The sequence below is a fragment of the Arvicola amphibius genome, chromosome 14, assembly GCF_903992535.2.
Source record: "Arvicola amphibius chromosome 14, mArvAmp1.2, whole genome shotgun sequence".
Lineage (NCBI taxonomy): Eukaryota > Metazoa > Chordata > Mammalia > Rodentia > Cricetidae > Arvicola > Arvicola amphibius.
In genome coordinates, this window is record NC_052060.1 from 40,473,326 (window position 1) to 40,490,856 (window position 17,531).

Genomic DNA, 17,531 nt, shown 5'->3' on the forward strand with positions numbered 1-17,531 from the left:
TAAAATAATGATAAAAATCTATGTATTTTATCATATGTAAATTATATCTCAATTTAAAAAAGAAGTGGAATAAGTTGTAGTTACATGTACCAATATATAAAATATCTAGGCCTGATGGTCATTTCTCATCTTAAATTATACCTCATAAAACTGCAAAGCTTCCTCTCCGTCCATACTGTCTTATAAAAATTATTCCTGTATTTAAAGCACAGTGGTAGCCAAATAAAGTCCTTCTTCTTCTTCAGATATAAGAACATCAATATAAACTAGTCACTCTAACACCTTGGCTAGTTGCGGCTGTCCGTGTCCGTCATCACGAAAGCAGGCTGCTGCAAAAAGAATGCAGGCAGACAGCACCGTTAAGTGAGCATCCCGAGTCTGCACACCTCACACCCAAATATAAGGCTACACATTATGATATGATATATAGAACTTAACTAATTGTTTTTCAGTTTTTTCCTTCTAGATCTAGAAGATCTCCTTTGGTGGGCAAAGCAAGGTACTTCATGAAATTCATTCTTGTATTTTCAGAAAAACCTAGGGCAGTGTCTTGAAAACCATAGATTTCAGCATTTGTTAATTATATGCTTGAATTAAATAATGAATAGATTTACTATTTAGTTAAAATTTATATCTAGCTGGGTGGCAGTGGTGCATGTCTTTAATCCCAGCACTTGGGAAGCAGAGGCAGGAAGATCTCTGTGAGTTCGAGGCCAGCCAGGTCTACAAGACCTAGTTCCAGGATAGGCTCCAAAGCTACATACAGAGAAAAACCCTGTCTCAAAAAAACCAAACCAAAACAAAAAAATATCTAAATTTTACTCATTATAATATGTAGTTTAGTGCAATTGACTTACAATTTTCACATGAAGTGTCTGAACCAGTAATAATCTCATTTGATAATTTATGGGACATACATTTTAAAGTATACTCCATGATACACAAATTCAACCAACCTCAGATTAAAGATGTCACACCACACCATATTAACCATTCTAGATTTTAAAAAACCATAAAAAGGTACACTGTTTTTTAAAACTATAAAAACCACAACCACCTTTCAGTTTAGTTTTGATTGCCATGTGTGAATATCTGAAGATTATAAAATGAAGGCTTCAAGGACATAACTTAGTTTGAATACCCCACTGACACAATCAAGTAAACGTGTAAGGAAATGGTTCTGCTGATGGAAACTTGGCCAGTGAGAGTGATTCTTTTGGCAGCTGAGGCTTCAGGGCATTCCCTCCCGGCAGCCCGTCACCCTCCAGCACACACAGTAAGTGTCCTTCTTCCAAGATTCCCTGTAAGTTTGGACAGGCTCAGGATGGTCAATGCTGCTTCCAGTAAGACACCAAGAACTCCCTGCATGCCCCCGGGGTTTCATTAGGAAGCCAGTGGCAAAACATCAAGAGTGAGTGCCTCATTCTAAATGGGGACACCCACGATCATGTTATTTTTGGGAGAGCAGCTCTCTGGCTCCATAGATATCACTTGAACAGAGTAGCTATGTTCTTCTGCTGCGGTTGCACGGTCCATATCCACCAGGCACATGCACTGCTTCCCTGAAACAAAAAAATGCATCTTGAGACACCTTTACTAGCAATGTATTCCCATGCACACACAGGAATCTTTAGTGATGACATCCATCAGTACTATGGAAAAGGCTGTGTTCCCTAAGTACAGTTTACTTTAGGCTTAGCTTCTGAGCAGTGTGAAGACACACTTCACAGATCAAGCTTGATGAATAATTTCCTTTTTTCTATTATTATTTTGTTTTTTCAAGATAGGGGTTCTCTGTGTAACAGTTCTGACTGTCCCAGTACTTGCTCTGTAGAACTCAGAGATCTTGAACTCAGAGATCCACCTGCCTCTATCTCCCAAGTGCTAGGATTAAAGGTATGCGCCATTACTGCTGGCCAGAAGGCTAACTTTTAAAAATGTATTGATAAGTATATCTCAAATTGCAACTATATATTCTACTTTATACTTTGGTCAAATCCATTTTATAGGATTAAAATAGTTCTGCATTCCTATAAAGTCACATTGTTAGTAATATTAAAAACCCATCTCGGGGAATATTTAAAGTAATATACTGACAAAGGCCCATCTGAAACACATGTCATGTTTCTACCGGGAGTTTTATAGGGCTATGAAGAAATAAGAAGTGCAAAGTGTCTGAGAAAATTCTTAACCGTGTGCTAGTTATTTCAGACAGAAATGCAGTGCTGAGTATAATTATCCTCATTTTCAGACCTCACCTCATTAAGGTACTGGTTTTCTATTTCCTCTGCAATGTTTGAGAAACAAAAGAGGAAACCTCCCTGGCAAGCAAGCAGCTTATCTGTTTTCCTTTGGAGTACAAATTTTAAAATTCCAAAAATAGATTAGAAAAAAATGACTTGAGGCTTTCTGTACTAAAGCCACTACTTGCTTCTATAATCCGAACTGTTCTACATTCAGTATCTAAACTTCTCATTTTCCTGAAAGCGGTTACTGACTGCAGAGTCTCAGTCCTTCCATCTCCTTCAGTGATTACAGTAGTGCTAGGACATGCTGTTACCATATGGTAGCTGAGCTGGAGTCACTAATGTCACATCAGCAGTGAGCACACGTCACTGAAACAGAAAACCACTCGTGTAAAATATGATACGCTCACAGACAAAACAAAAATGGGGAAAGATGAAATTAGCAAGGAAGAATGAACGAGAGACTCAGAGTTACGAGGTTGGTACTACACACATCCTTAAAAGGAGTCAGAGTGTGAAGATTAAGTGGGCGAGAAACCCATACAAAGAGGGATCTTGAGTTCCATTCCTCCTCCCCAACAGGTAGATGGCTGGGTTCTTTCTTCTCTTAAAATACTTTTTTCCTTAAAGATGTGTGCAAATGCTTCCTCATCGACTTTTCAGTTAAAATGAAACATTCCCTGTCAGAACAGGATGCTCTGCATTCCTTCAGGACCCACCCTGGGTTTACAAGGCAGCTCACTGACTCTTGGCTTCAATCCCAGTACAGTTAATTTTCCCTTTTTTCATCTTGTAGAAGAATCTCATATTTTCCCATGTTAAGTGTCAATACAACTGAAATTCAGTTGTTGGCAACCTACCTTTTGGTGGCTGGCAAGTTTCCAAAAATGTTCATTACGTGGAAGTGGCAAGATCTGTGACAGACTGACTTAGTCTGAACTCCTACTCTGTCCCTTCCCTTCAGTAATCTTGCCAGATATGTTTCTGCCCCAATCCTAGCAACTTCCCTTCCTAGCATTGCTCTTGCTTGACACTTAAAACTCACACTGACCATGGCCACATCTGTCCACTACACCAATCATGACTCTATTGATCTCTATGGTTTGAATGTGTTCCCCAAAAAGCACACTCTGGAGACTTAATCCTCACTGCAACTGTGCTAGGATGTGAGTCTCATGGAGCCACAATTGGCCATTCATATGATGTAGGCTGTTACTGCAGGGTGAGTGTGAGTTCCTTCCAAAGGGACAAGTGTGGCCCCGTCTCAAGGAAGCCGTCCCTTTCATTGCTGGTGCTCTCCCTTGTGCTCGCTCACTCACTTCTGGTCTGCCTTTCTCCTTTGGCATTTGATACCTTCTACAAATGCTATGATTCTGTAAGAAGACACCCATCAGATTTAACCCTCTCATCTCTAGAACTGTGAACCAAATCAATTTCCATTGATTGCAAGGACTAAGACTGCAAGACTAAGAAACACATCTGGTGTAGTTATAACAAGTATACATTAAACCAATTTAAAAATCAGAAATGGGAAATCAGAAGGAAGAACAGGAAAGAGGAAAGAAAATAAAAGGCTTTAGGCAAGAGATGGCAGTTCTGGGCACAGTGAGAACAGGAAGGAAGGTCCCTTAGCTGCAGGTCTCAGTGCCTTTCCTAGTGTGAGCGCTTTACTATGCCGAATTTAGAATTTAAAAGTAATTATTTATCATATAATATCTTCCTGAGTATAAGCTAACTACTTCAGTTGAGCTCAAAGTAACAACAATCTATTCAAGTACACAAGGAAAATGTAGGTTATGTTGGAATTTTAGAGCATATGATAGTGGCCAATGTGGGATTTCTTTTTTTTTTTTTTAAATGTGGGATTTCTAAGAAAAAAAAAAGATGTGATTTAATCCCCACCAGTTTATCTTAGTTCATGTTTTAAGGAAGCTGTACTGCAGAAGTGAACAAGAGCTCTGAGTCTAGAAGCAAACAATCTGAGGTTGTGGTGTGATTCTAGCATCTATCAGATGAAGAGTCTTATTCCTGTCATCAGTAAAATGTAAAGGATTGTGTCTATCTCACTTATTTCCAGTGATTAGTGTGTGATAACAGTTGCTATAATTCTTCTAAACACTATTACTTGGAATGGTTCTGTGGTCCTTTAACCTGAGTAATGGTTCAATACTGCAAATGCTGAATATATATGTGTAAGAAAACTTTTCTTTAAGACAGTTTCTTTCTTTATACATTCTTACTGAATCTGCTTTGGCATATGGAGTGGACATTTACAGTTATATCATTTTCTTTGTGACTTTGGGTAGATTCGGAAGTTCATAACAGTAAGAAAGATTTCCTGTAAAATCTATTCAGTGTACGTCACAGAAATGGGGTTAAAGACACAGATGCCAACCAAGATATGTCACACTGTTATCAAGTCCTGTTAGTGCGCATTGTAGTTCCTGGAAGAACAAGCTTTCTGAATGACAACTGGACAGTGTTTTCCCCAAATAGACCAGGCATGCTGGGCACACTCTCCCCAGCAGCTGTTTGGTGAGAACACATACCTATGAGTCTTCTCTGGGGTGGAAGCTGGACAGCTGTCTGATCTGCAAATCTGCACAGAATCATGTGTTCCTAAAAGGAGCATGAAAAAGAATGTACATTTATTTCAGTTTAGTGCTTCTGAGTTGTAAAAGGAACTGAAAGACAGACAGAGGAAACAAAGACACGACTTCAGCTTCTCTGGGAGTTCAGTAGTGCTTAATTTAATAGAAGTACTGTATAAAACTGGATAGCTGAAAAGAGCAATCCTAAGAATCTTATACTCAGCAACTTCTTCCCTTCAAGTTGACTATTCTTCAAATGTAGTTCTTAAGAACAGACACAGAGAAAAACCTCAACACCATCTTTCCTAGTTGCTCTTATCTATAATCAGGACAAGACAGTTACATTGCAATTATACTGTGTTAAGTGAGAAGATCAATTTTCTTAATTTTCCTTTCTAAAGGTTATGTGAATCTCTTGCATGGGACGTGATAGGTGATGTGACTTCTCACACTCCGTGAGGAGAAAGAAGCAGTCATTCTCCGGGACTCCTGGCAGAGTACTGGCTCCTCCTCAGGGACATCCCCTTCTACTTTAAGACCATCTCTAGAGAAGACCAGAGGGGATGGGAGGGGGATCGGTACTGCTGTATAACAATTTTAGGAAAGGCTGCATTAATGAAGAAGAAAAAGATCTTTTGGAAGGACGGAGGCATTAAACTGGGTAGTACCCTTTAATCTGCAGGTAGGTAAAGTGAAATAATTAGGCACTGACTGTGTGCAGTGCTCCTTTGACATCTAGAGGAGCTGCAGATGGGAAAATGGTCCCTCCTGTAGGTTCAGTGAACAGGGTGAACTCAGACTCACCGCCTGACTCTTAGTACTCTGCACATTAAATTTAAAGGGTCTTTTTTTCACTCTCCAGACAGTCATCCTAGCAGGCTGGCCTCAAACCTGCGACCCTCTTGCCTTGGGCTCTGAGTGTGAAGTCTCTAATTCCATCAGGTAAGTGGAATGTTTGTGGCATTTTTTTTGGTTTTGTTTTGCTTTTTATAACAAGGGTATTTTTGTTTTAACCCCTATGTATTAAAACATTTTAATAATCACTATAAAATTTAGTGGCAAAGGACAGGAAATTAATAAACTTGTTTGAATAAATAAATTTTATAAAGCCTCCACAAATTGGCTGGCATCAAAAATAGACAGAAAAATGTGAAATTATAGGACCTGAAGAAGCAGAAACAAGTATTCTGTTTGTCCTCATGGAGTTTCTAAACAGATCTACTGAATTAAGGTCATGGTGAGGCAGTCAGAATTCAGGTGGCTGCAGTGTTCTGCGTGCCTAAGTTTTACCATCCTTCTCCAGAAGTGTTCCTACTTTCTCTTTAGTAAAACACTCTGAAAGAGCAAGGTGCATGCAAACGTTCTCAGTACCTGCTGGCCAACTTAACTATGAAGAAAAAACACCTAATTCTCAAAATACCTGAACACTAAGTAAAGAAGCCTTAGAATGTAAAAGGGGTAACATTTTGCTATAATATCCAAGAAGAAAAGGCATCTCTTAGGCTTTTACACCCAAAACCTTCTGAGGGCTGGTGGCCTAGCAGCTTCTGAGAACGCTGGAGTAACAGTAGATAAACACTATGGACAGGGGCACTGGGAAGGTGGCTTCTGCTCTCTGGTTCTGGGTGACATCTCTCCTCTTTACATTGTAACTTCTTTCCCAGCAAGTAGGACAGAGCGCACCGCCCTCACCAGTCCAGCCTCCCCACACCTTCTCACTTGTGCTTTCATCGTTAATTTCCGACCTTCTGGTAACACTGTTGAGTGAGAGATGGAGGGTCCCAGGCTTGCCCTCTCAAGCTAGTACTTCCTTCGGATGTGCGCGCTTCTAATCTGGCTAGTGAAGGCAGCCGTGTTCTGGTTAGGGGTGAAAGCATGAGCTGAGAACCCCCCTGAGGTATCTGGGACTGTATGCATGGGACAGTGGGGAGGGGAGGTGAAGGGAGGGCTGTGCATGGAGCAGTGGGGAGGGGAGGGTTGTAGGTAGCATCAAGGATGCATAAAGACATGTTCAAAGCGATAAAGCTGTCAAGGTGGTGGAAATGAATGTTTAAAGAGACGTCCAGTGTTACATGGAGGAAGGAGAAGTACTAAAATGTAGGGCTGCACTACAAAATGAAACTACGTGTTCAAGCGGCTCTGTGGAAAAAGCATAATTAACTGAATTTAAATTCAAACTATCAAGTTTAACTGAATTATCTTTGCATTTAGCTCAAATATTACTTCTTAGACTATATATGTCATGTTACTAAACAGTCATTAATGGTGATATTCAGAAAGATGGAAACTGCTCTACTCAGGTTAGTGACTCAAAACAATCACGACTTTTGGGAGATGTCTCCACACGTTTCTTGGGTTTCTGTAAGCAAGAACCTAAGAACAACAAAAAAAATATAAATGGCAAGGGCAATGGGGAATATGTGGGATCTGGACGTGGCCAGCAGAGCCAACAATACCTGACATTTTATAGAAAAGTTTCCCTCCATTTCGGATTATCTTTCCAGCATGCCATTAGTTTCCCTATAAAAGCAAGAGTGGTCCACTTCCTGGGAAGTCAGCATGAGTATGATGGGAATCTGGCTGCTGCTACTGTTACAAGCAACAGTTGTCTTTGTCCCTGACAGGAATCTCTTAATTCTGTCAGCATTTACCAGGCCAGCTAACTTGTTAACTTGTATGTAAGGGCAGGGGAATTCTCTACTCAGAGAATTAATGTGGATCTGAAACTTTTTTTAATTGATTTTTATTGAGCTCTACATTTTTCTCTGGTCCCCAAGCCATACTAGACAGTTTGAAGTAATTCAATATATCTGATTATATAAGACAAAATTTGGGATGGAAAAATATGAAGAATGAAAAGTTTTATACAATGGTTTATGTATATAATCCCAGCACTCAGGAGACGGAGGCAAGAGGGCTGCCACGAATTTAAGGCCAGCTTGGGCAAATAATGATTTCCAGGGCACAGGGTGAGAGCCTGTCTCAGATAAAACAACAAAACCCTAATTGCACAAACAAAGTATATTCACAGGATATCTAGATGTTTTTAATAAGGTTACCTTGTATGATAAAGTTTTCTTGAATTTTTCACTAGAATAGGAAACGAAAAGGAGTTAGTTACCACTTTAAAGGTCAAAGAACTCATTAAGATTAGGTCTGTAACATTAACTTCATTAGTATCAATTAAAAATAATTTGTGCTTTTACATAATTTAGAAACAACAGACTATAAGTTTATACATCTACCTTTGGTGGATTAGTTCTCATCCACAAGGAAATGAATGTTCTAAATAGCTCCAAGGACACAGAGCAAAATGACAGTAAATCCACAAGGCTATAAAAAGGGTGACACGAAATTGAGATTTTTAAATCAGTAAAAATAGGCTATAAATCTGACCAGGTCAAATTAATATTCTTACATACCTCTTAGACTTACATATTTCTTACATGCATTGTAAAAATAACACATTTTATCAGGTTTTAACTGTTCAATAGGCCTCAAATTATAAGCATGTAAATAAATTACATACATAAATATCCTCTGTCTATCTATCACTCAGTGCTTCCTTTAGTTTATTTGTGAATTGTGGCAAGAGCAAAATAATGAAAGAAAAAAAAGGATTTGTTTCATACTGTTAAATTTTTCTACTGAAAAATTTCTGAAATTTCTGAGGTTTTTAGAAGCAGTGTGTGACTGATTTTGTGACCTGAGAAGTTTTTGGTTCTTTTTTTTTTTTTTTTTTTGGACATAGGGCAGAAGTTACCACACTGATATATTTAGCTTCTGAGTATCAATAACTATGAACCAGAGAGTAAAATGCCACACATGGTTGCCTTTCAATATAAGTGGAGAGAATTAAAATTTCCCCCTCTTCTATGTGGGATAAGAAGAATCATAAAGATGGCTATCAAATCTAATCAACCCCCATGAATACTATTTATTATTACTTTTAAATAAAACCCTATATTATTGTTTATTTACTTTTTGTACACGTGTGTGTGTAGGTGGGTGGGTACGAATGTCATGGCATGTGTGGAGGTCAGAGGGTCTGAGGGGGGATCAAGCTCAGGTTGTCTGATTTGGTTGGCAGATGCTTTCATCCTCTGAGCCATCTTGGAGGCACTATGGATGTCATGTAAGTATTAGCAACAGTTCACATTTATGGAGGACTTACCCTATGCTTTCTTATTCTTTCCATTGTCTGATTTATAGAGACAGTCTTAATCTGTGCCTAGGCTGGTTTTGAACCTGAGGCAATCCTCCTACTTCAGTCTCCAAAGTTTCAGGATTATAAGCATGCACTTGGCCTCTTGGCCACTTCTAAGAACTGTTATTAAGGGCTCACCAATGCCCTTGCAGTAGGTCCTATTACAACCTCACTTTGTCTATGAGAAAACACAGGAAAATAGCAAAGTAACTTCTCTGAAGTTAAATACCTTATAGAGTGATAAGCATACTGTACCAGGTCAGTATGTTTCTAAACTCTAAAAACTTGGCCATTACACTCCACTGTCTCTTACAAAGGGTGGCTCTGATTTCATTTAGAAGAACACAGGGAAGTGCGGAAGCCAGCAGACTTCTACTGGACTGGCTTCTAAACAGACTTGCTTTTAACTCGATCTGGAAGAAAAGGCAGGGACAGAGGAGAGCCACTCATCCTAATCCTGTTCACAAACAACACCTGCCACACTGTGGAAAAGGTAAGCAACCTCAAATTCAAATCTCACTGCAACCTTATTTATTTATTTTATTTATTTTGTCTTTTCAAAACAAGGTTTCTCTGTGTAGCCCTGGTTGTCCTGGAACTTGCTTTATAGTCCAGGCTGGCCTCAGGCTCATAGAGATCGCTCTGCTTCTGCCTCCCGAGTGCTGAAATTAAAGGCGTGCATCACCACTACCCGACTTTGCTGCATCTTTACTAAACAAGTCTTGTGTAGCATCTCACTCCCATATGGATGTCTTAGGTAAAAGGTCAAACTTCACCTTTTTGGGAAATTAAACTTGGACGTGTTCTGAATGAAGCCGTAACAGCAAGGGCAGGTGATGAAGGAAGCGCGGGTCTGGACGCAGTGCTGGATCACCATGTCTGTGGCCACTCCACAAGCATGCAGCGCCACCTGGGGAACAGAACCAGACCTAGCACGTGGCTTCTGAGACAATTCTGAATACTTACAAGGAATCAGAACTCAGCTCAGGAGCAGACACACAGAGCAAGAAATGATCAAGATGAGCTAGAACATCTTAGAGCAGAAAGCAACATGCATCTAAATACTACTAAAGGTTTGTCAAAGGATTCAGCGGCAAGTCAAAGGGTATTACTGAGCAAAGATGGGGATGTTCATGAAAAAGCATTCATGAAAAAATAACAGGGAGCATTGATTTTTAAAAAAAAGCAATTGACAAAGTATTTCAAATATCAAATTTATGAGCCAATAATGATACCTCAAAAATCCAAAATTTAAAAAAAGATAAATAGAAAATACTGGGAAAGAACTATTTTTTTTTTTTTTGGTAGCACACCATGTTTCTAGGTAGCCATTTGTTGATAATAGAATGTAAATAAAGACAGAATGATAAACTAGATTAATGTCATTCTGTAGGTTTTAATTACATAAGGTAGGGAGGGTCAGTGATTACAAATGCTGCTAATGCAGAGACAATCACACATACCAGTAGCACCTATGACGTAGTCTAACTCAAAACTGAGGCAGAATTTAATCATGCTTCTGCAGTCTAGATACTTTTAATTTCTGTTTGTTTTTTAAATTTTTATTTTATGTGCATTGGTATTTTGCCTGCATGTATGTCTGTGTGAGGGTGTCAGATCTTGGAGTTACAGGCAGTTGTGAGCTGCCATGTGGGTGCTGGGATTTGAACCTGTGTCCTCTGGAAGAGCAGCCAGTGCTCTTAACCACTGAGCCATCTCTTTAACCCCTGCAGTCTCCCTCTTAATTAAGTTTTAGACAATATAGGGGCCAGTATTAAGTGGAGCAGAGGTATGTAAGCAGGAAGATCCACATGTGGAAAACTGTAAAAGACAATTAACAAGATGCAGCGAAAACAAATGAGCCAGGACTGTCCTCTAAAGATGCTCCATCAAATTCTAAGAACAGAATGTTCAGCCAGGGCAAAAAAGACATTGCAGATGTATCTAGTTACACTTCAAGATTATCCTCAACAATATGGGCAGATTCAGTCTAACTGTAATGAGGTTTGAAGAGCAGAGAATTTTGTAAGGGAGGGACCCAGGGAGATAGGACAGGAGGTCAGGAATATGCAAACCAATGCCTGGACTGCCATGCAGGCTTCCATAGAGGGGAACCAGGGAATGTGGGTGGGCGGCCTCCAGAAGTTGAGGACTCTTGGCCCATAGCCAGAAGGGAGACATATCACTGCAGGAAACCAAGTTCTACTAAGTACCTCAGTGAGAGCCCACCACTCTATCTCAGATCATACTGGGAGGACTAAGCTTGACTTAATTCTGGTGGTCTAGATTTCTGATCTACATAACTGTTAGATAATAAGTATGTGTTACTTTAAGATGCCTGGTTTGTGGTAAATAGAAAAAGAAAGCCATTCACATTAACTATTTTAATTTTTAAAAATTAAAAACCCTTTAAAATAAAGTATTGTAAATAAAAATAATCACACTCTGAAATTAATCAGACCCAAAGCCTGTACATGTCAATTGTTTATATCATCACCCAGTTCTGGACCGGTCATCTTGTTAGGACAGGAGGCGGGAGCACAGCCTTGTCTCTCCAGCGAGCTCACAGGTGTCGGGAACTGTGCCCTTATTCTCACCGTAATAACTTACAGAGCTTCTGCAGCAACACGAATGTGAGTGGTTGTGTTGAACAATTTGTCCTTTTTTTAATCATTAAAGGCTTAGAGTTCCAGGAATGAAATAATTTATTCATTTACTATTTCTTTTGTCAAAAAAAAACACCTCTAAGGTCTTCCTGTTTATCAATATGATGGACATTGTGAAGAATAAAATGTCAAAATTGTTGTTCCCAATCTACACTCTGCTATGGTACCAATGGAATTCAAAGGACTAAATACATTAATCAACTTAATTATGTAAGTTGGAACAAACTTAAAGCTCTGGTATTAACTAAGATGGTTCACTGTGTCGGCAACACACACACTACACGAAGCAGAACACTACACGAGCAAGAGCACAGAAGCACTACAGAAGATCTAGGCTGCGGTGAGGAAGTGTGCGCTAATGATACCCTTGTTGCACGCATGAAATCTTAACTCTGTGGTCTCCTAAACAAGATCTATGTAATGAGAGCAAACATGGATGGGGAGATCCTCACAAGTCCCCACTAGATGAAGAGCTACAGGGAATCATGGCTGCTAAGGGAGGGAGAATCTGTCTTCTCCAAGGAGCAGGCCCTGGTACTGTTAGCCCAGGATCAAGTTTCAGACATGATGCTCACTGAATGTCTGTTACCTTTGCACCAACATAAAGTCAAAAACCTGAATGAATAAATAAACAGAAACCATTGTTAGTCGTGGAATTATTTGTATTTTTCCCTTCAAAAACAAGCATTTCATTATTATAAGCTACCATTTTATTGATATTGGTTTTGATTTTAACGACTAATATAGATAATGGGAAAGGGCTGTGAGTGGAGTCTTGTTACTCTATACCCAATGGGTAGATTATAAAAAGCTATATATGTCTTTGTTTAGGAAAGAATACAAAATTATTTTCTTTAGTTAGTCTAAAGAATAAAATTATTATTTAGCTAATAAGAGAAATTGAAATTATGGACTACTTACCCCCGATGTAAACATTCCTGTGAAATACTCCATATTTGCTGAATGAACCATATATTGCTTAGCCTAGTCCATCACTTCTCTTCTTAGCACGGCTCAACGATAATTCCTTGTTCTCTATTAATATCACCTAGATTTCATGCAAAGAAAGACATTATTCTCAGTAACAGTTCAGACATTAGGCCGAGCATTACCACCATATTTCACATCTAATGATAATGCAGACTGTACTCACTATCCTCCATACTGTATGGCACACCTGGCACAAAAATGAACAATGTCCTGAACATCTTGAAGTTTGCATGTAATGATAAAAGGGAGGAGAAAGAAATACAGTGTTTTACATGTTTAGTTAAGGACGAAGTGTGACGGGAGCTCAGACTTGATGACTAAGGCAGATATTAACGGAGGCCTGAGATGAACAGACATTAGCTAAGGAACAGCTGGCCTGAGTAGTACGTATGTTTGAAGAGCCAAGAAGGCAGTTTGGCCCAGTGTATGGTGACAGAGAGCGGGAGGGGGAAGGGTGTAGATGGATGGATACAAGGTGGAGGAGGTGACGGAAGCCGTATCCTGTACTGAGGGCAGAACAAGGCCCAATCGCAGTGAACAGCTTGGACTGGTGCGGTGAGGCCGAGGCAGAAGGAGCCTCCAACAGTAATCAGAGGTAGAATTAAGATATTGTTATTATATATTTTTCTTATGTATGCTTTATAGAAATATACTATATCACTTTACATAAAACACTTGATGTATAGTTGCTATAAAAACCTTCTGGTTTTATCCAGCAGAAGCCGATTTTTCAGGTCAATCTACCTAAGTTTCCAGGAGAATTATTAGAAAGGGGAAAAGATGCCCCACCTCCATTATGCATCTCAGGACCCTGCTCTGTGAGCTTTTCCTACTACTACAACAGGGATTGCTTCTTCTCCTCAAACTTTCATTTATTTTTCTCTTTATTCTCTAAGACAATGGTTCTCAACCTGCCTAATTCTGCAACCCTTTAATACAATTCCTCATATTGTAGTGACCCCCAACCATAAGATTATTTTTGTTGCTACTTAATAACTGTAATTTTGATGTTGTTATGAGTCATAATAGGAATACTTTTGAAGACAGAGAATTGTCAAAGGGGTTGTGACCCACAGGTTGAGAACCACTGCTCTAAGAAAACCACAGACGCCATGCCAGTCATTTTTCTACCAGGTGTCTTTCTGTCAGCTCTAAATTCTCTTCTCATCGTAGTCACAGTGACTGCAGAGTACACACTCTGCTCCAGCTGACTACCTACTTTTTAAAAAATGACATTTTCTTTTACCAGATTTGTGTTGAAAATTAAGTTAGCTTTATTGTATTTGTTTGTTTTATTCAATAATGAAATAGTATCTGTTTTACTAAACACATTTACTTTAAAATATTGCTAACTCTACTGTGGTCATGTTTTCCTTTTGTTCCCATTAAGATTGTGATCTTAGGAGTTTACTTCCAAGCAAAGTATGTGCCACATATTGATGAGCAGATAACTAGCAATGCAAAGAGCTAAGATGAGGCCAGGCACGGCCCTGAACTGCTCTACTTGGTCTCTTCTTTGCCCTTACCTGGCAGGACGGCAGCATATGTGCGAGAACAATCCCAACATGGCCCTGCAAAGTAAAACAAAAGAAATAACTTTGGTTCCCATGGCTTTTGTTCATTGTTAGACAGTGATCTTGCCAGGTAAAATCATGACCTTGAAAAGGCTAAAGGATAAAGGAGACATGATACCCCGCCACTGCAGAAATCCACAATTCTGTCACCAGGTTTGGCTTGATTTAGCACCATGTAAACAAGGTTGTTTAACTGCTGCTGCTTCCTTAAAGCTCGGTCAGTGGACATTTTGCCTGTGGGTGATAAGAGATGAAGAAAACAGTTAGCATTATGAGGGACCAATTAGTCAGAACAGAGACTATTAATATAGAGAGGAGTGTTCTATGTGCATATGTCCACATGTATAGATATACACCCATCAAAGCATGAAATACAAATTTTATGTAATTACTGTGAGTAGAAAAGTAGAACCCAGAGACTAGCTCTAATGTTGATGTTGTAGAATATTATTTATAATGTATCATATCTATTTATGCTGTGGAACATTTATTAAATGATGCAAAGATTTATTGCATTCTCTTAAGTTGCATTTGTTTAACTCTGTGAAGCTGCGTTACTTTGCCTGTCTAGAACACCTGACTGGTCTAGTAAAAAACTGAATGGCCAATAGCAAAGGCAGGAGAAAGGACAGGTGGGCTGGCAGGCAAAGAGGATAAATAGAAGCCGGGCGGCGGTGGCGCACGCCTTTAATCCCAGCACTCGGGAGGCAGAGGCAGGAGGATCTCTGAGTTCGAGGCCAGCCTGGTCTACAAGAGCTAGTTCCAGGACAGGCTCTAGAAACTACAGGGAAACCCTGTCTCGAAAAACCAAAAAAAAAAAAAAAAAAAAAAAAAGAGGATAAATAGAAGGAGAAAAAGAGATAAAAGGATCAAGGAACGAGAGAAGGAGGAGGACTCCAGGGGCTAGCCACCCAGTCCTTACAGCCAGCTGTGGAGGAAGAGTTAAAGTAAGATACAGAAGTAATCCCAGAGGCAAAAGGTAGACAGGATAATTTAAGTTAAGAAAAACTGGCTAGCAATAAGCTAAGCTAAGGTTGGGCATTTATAAGTAATAATAAGTCTCTGTGTGAATTTATTTGGGAACTGGGTGGCAGGACCTCCAGAGAGTAAAGAGCCCAAAGAATAAAGCAAACAACTAAATTTTGGTAATATTATTTTAATTAATATGTACTTGACTGTTTGATCCCAGTTGGTGGAGCTGTTTGGAGAGGTTATAGAGCATTTGGGCTTTGGGGAGCTTGCTAAAGTACATTACTGGGAGGTAGGGGAGACTTTCTAGGGTTTACAGCTTTACTCCACTCTGCCATTATTTCTGCTTCATATATGCTGATCAAAATGCGAGCAATCTGTTTCCTGTTCCTGCTGCATGCTTTCCCAACCATGACGGCCTTGCCCTCTGGAGCCAAAAGCAAAAATAAACTGTTTCTTCTATAACTTGCTTTTAGTCCTGGAATTTTTATCATTGCAAAGAAAAGTAACTAACACTCACTATGCAACTTTTCTTTCAATGGAGACAGTTTTTTCTAAAGAGTACAAGAAACATCTGAAAAGTGAAATCCAGAACCATAAAGGTTAAATCAATCTGAATATATGAAAAAAATTCTAGTCCTCCATTGCTCCCAGAGATATACTGTAAAAGATTACCAACTTCAGCACTGCTTCCATTTCCTTACAGAGTTATAGGAACAGTTTAGTTATTTCTGTATATCCTCTAATTCCATTTCTCTCCGTGGGACCCTGAGAAACCAGGGGCACAGGTGTCACACAGTCAGAACTGTGTCAGGGTTGCTGTGTTTGGAGGGAAAATGACTTTCCTTTTCCCACATCAAAGCTTCCTTTCCTCATGAGTCAGACATAGAAATTTAATGCAATTAGGGACTAAAGATGGGCATTTCCAAGTATGAAATGCTCCGGGCAACAGCATGAGATCATTGTAACTTGCCTTTCAAAAGCCCACTTGTAGCATTCCCAAAACGTCCTTAGAAAGATGAATGGCATCATTGTCTGTCTTACGTATAAAACACATTCCTTCAGTTTGATAAAAAATATGCAAAGATAGCAAGACTTTCTTGTTCCAATTTAAGATTAAAAATATCTTTCTCTTTTTTCTTTTCCCCATTTTTCTTCCTCCTTGTAATACTAAATTAAATTTAAAAACTAGGAATATTTTATTAGAAAAAAATTATAATATCCAATTTCAAAAGTAACATTGACATGCATATACCATATCTCTAAATCTTAACTTTCTACCCATATTCAAAATATTATATTGCAGACATCTTTTTATGTCAGTGCATTTGTCTCTAAGCATATACTTTAATGGCACACAGTATTACACTGAGTATGTATAAACCATGGTTTCAATAACCTGTGTTCAATTCAGCATTCAATAATATAATTGTTATTACATGGCTGAATTTTTACACATTTTCAATAATTTATCATGCCTAATCTAAGTTTCAAACATTAAGAGTTCGAAAACCAGCCTAGTTATCTCATTTGTAAAGAGTTTAATGTGGCTTTGTGTTCTAAAAGAATACTCATTCCCTCCAATAATGTAATTATAACCATTTTCCACACAGAATAAATGAGTCCCTGTAGTTTTCCTCTTCATGAAAACCACCTGAGCTTTTATCAGGACAACTTGCAAGCACAAAGCACAACTGAAACAATTTATCAGTGAACACTTCTGCATTAGTTTTCATTATTGCAACAAAATACCTAAGGCAGGTAGGTTACTTATGAAGAAAATGAGAGGCTCAAGGTCCAACCACGACAACACTAGCTGTTTTTAGGGTCCACAGTCCATTACAGAAGAAAACAAATTTACGTGGTGAGGCATGATGCTCCAGACATTAGGGTTGGGTGGGCTTCTACAACAACAAAACTGATTCATTCATTGACTGGTTTACCGTATGTGTCTGTATGCTTATGCTATGGAATGTGGTAGAGGTCAGAAGACAACTTGCTCCCGAGTTAGTTCTCTCACTTTATTTACCATGTGGGTGTTAGGGCTAGCACTCAGGTCATCAGGCTTGGCCGCAAGCAGCTTTCCTGACTGAACCATCTTGCTGGCCCAGGCCCAGACTTTTATAATAGCTTTTCTGTTTTAGAACTTACCAGGAGACTACCACATACCTTCTGGAGCAATGACCCCAATGACTTATGACCGCCCACTAGTTACACCTGCTACAAACAGCACCAGCACCACGACAGACGCTACACCGTCCACCACTTAGCTTCTCCCATTAACAGCT

At 39.2% G+C, this 17,531-nt stretch overlaps 1 protein-coding gene across 1 annotated transcript in view; it reads right to left on the reverse strand.

The window, feature by feature from the left end:
* Window positions 1-801: 801 nt before the first annotated feature.
* Window positions 802-17,531, reverse strand: part of Gstcd (glutathione S-transferase C-terminal domain containing) — a 78,659-nt gene continuing 61,929 nt past the window's right edge. The window contains 9 exon segments of the mRNA XM_038311519.1: window positions 802-1,562; window positions 4,796-4,865; window positions 7,897-7,927; window positions 9,821-9,954; window positions 12,632-12,669; window positions 12,672-12,692; window positions 12,695-12,758; window positions 14,227-14,271; window positions 14,393-14,508. Of these exon segments, the coding sequence (XP_038167447.1) occupies window positions 1,426-1,562; window positions 4,796-4,865; window positions 7,897-7,927; window positions 9,821-9,954; window positions 12,632-12,669; window positions 12,672-12,692; window positions 12,695-12,758; window positions 14,227-14,271; window positions 14,393-14,508 (656 nt within the window). The 3' untranslated portion in view covers window positions 802-1,425.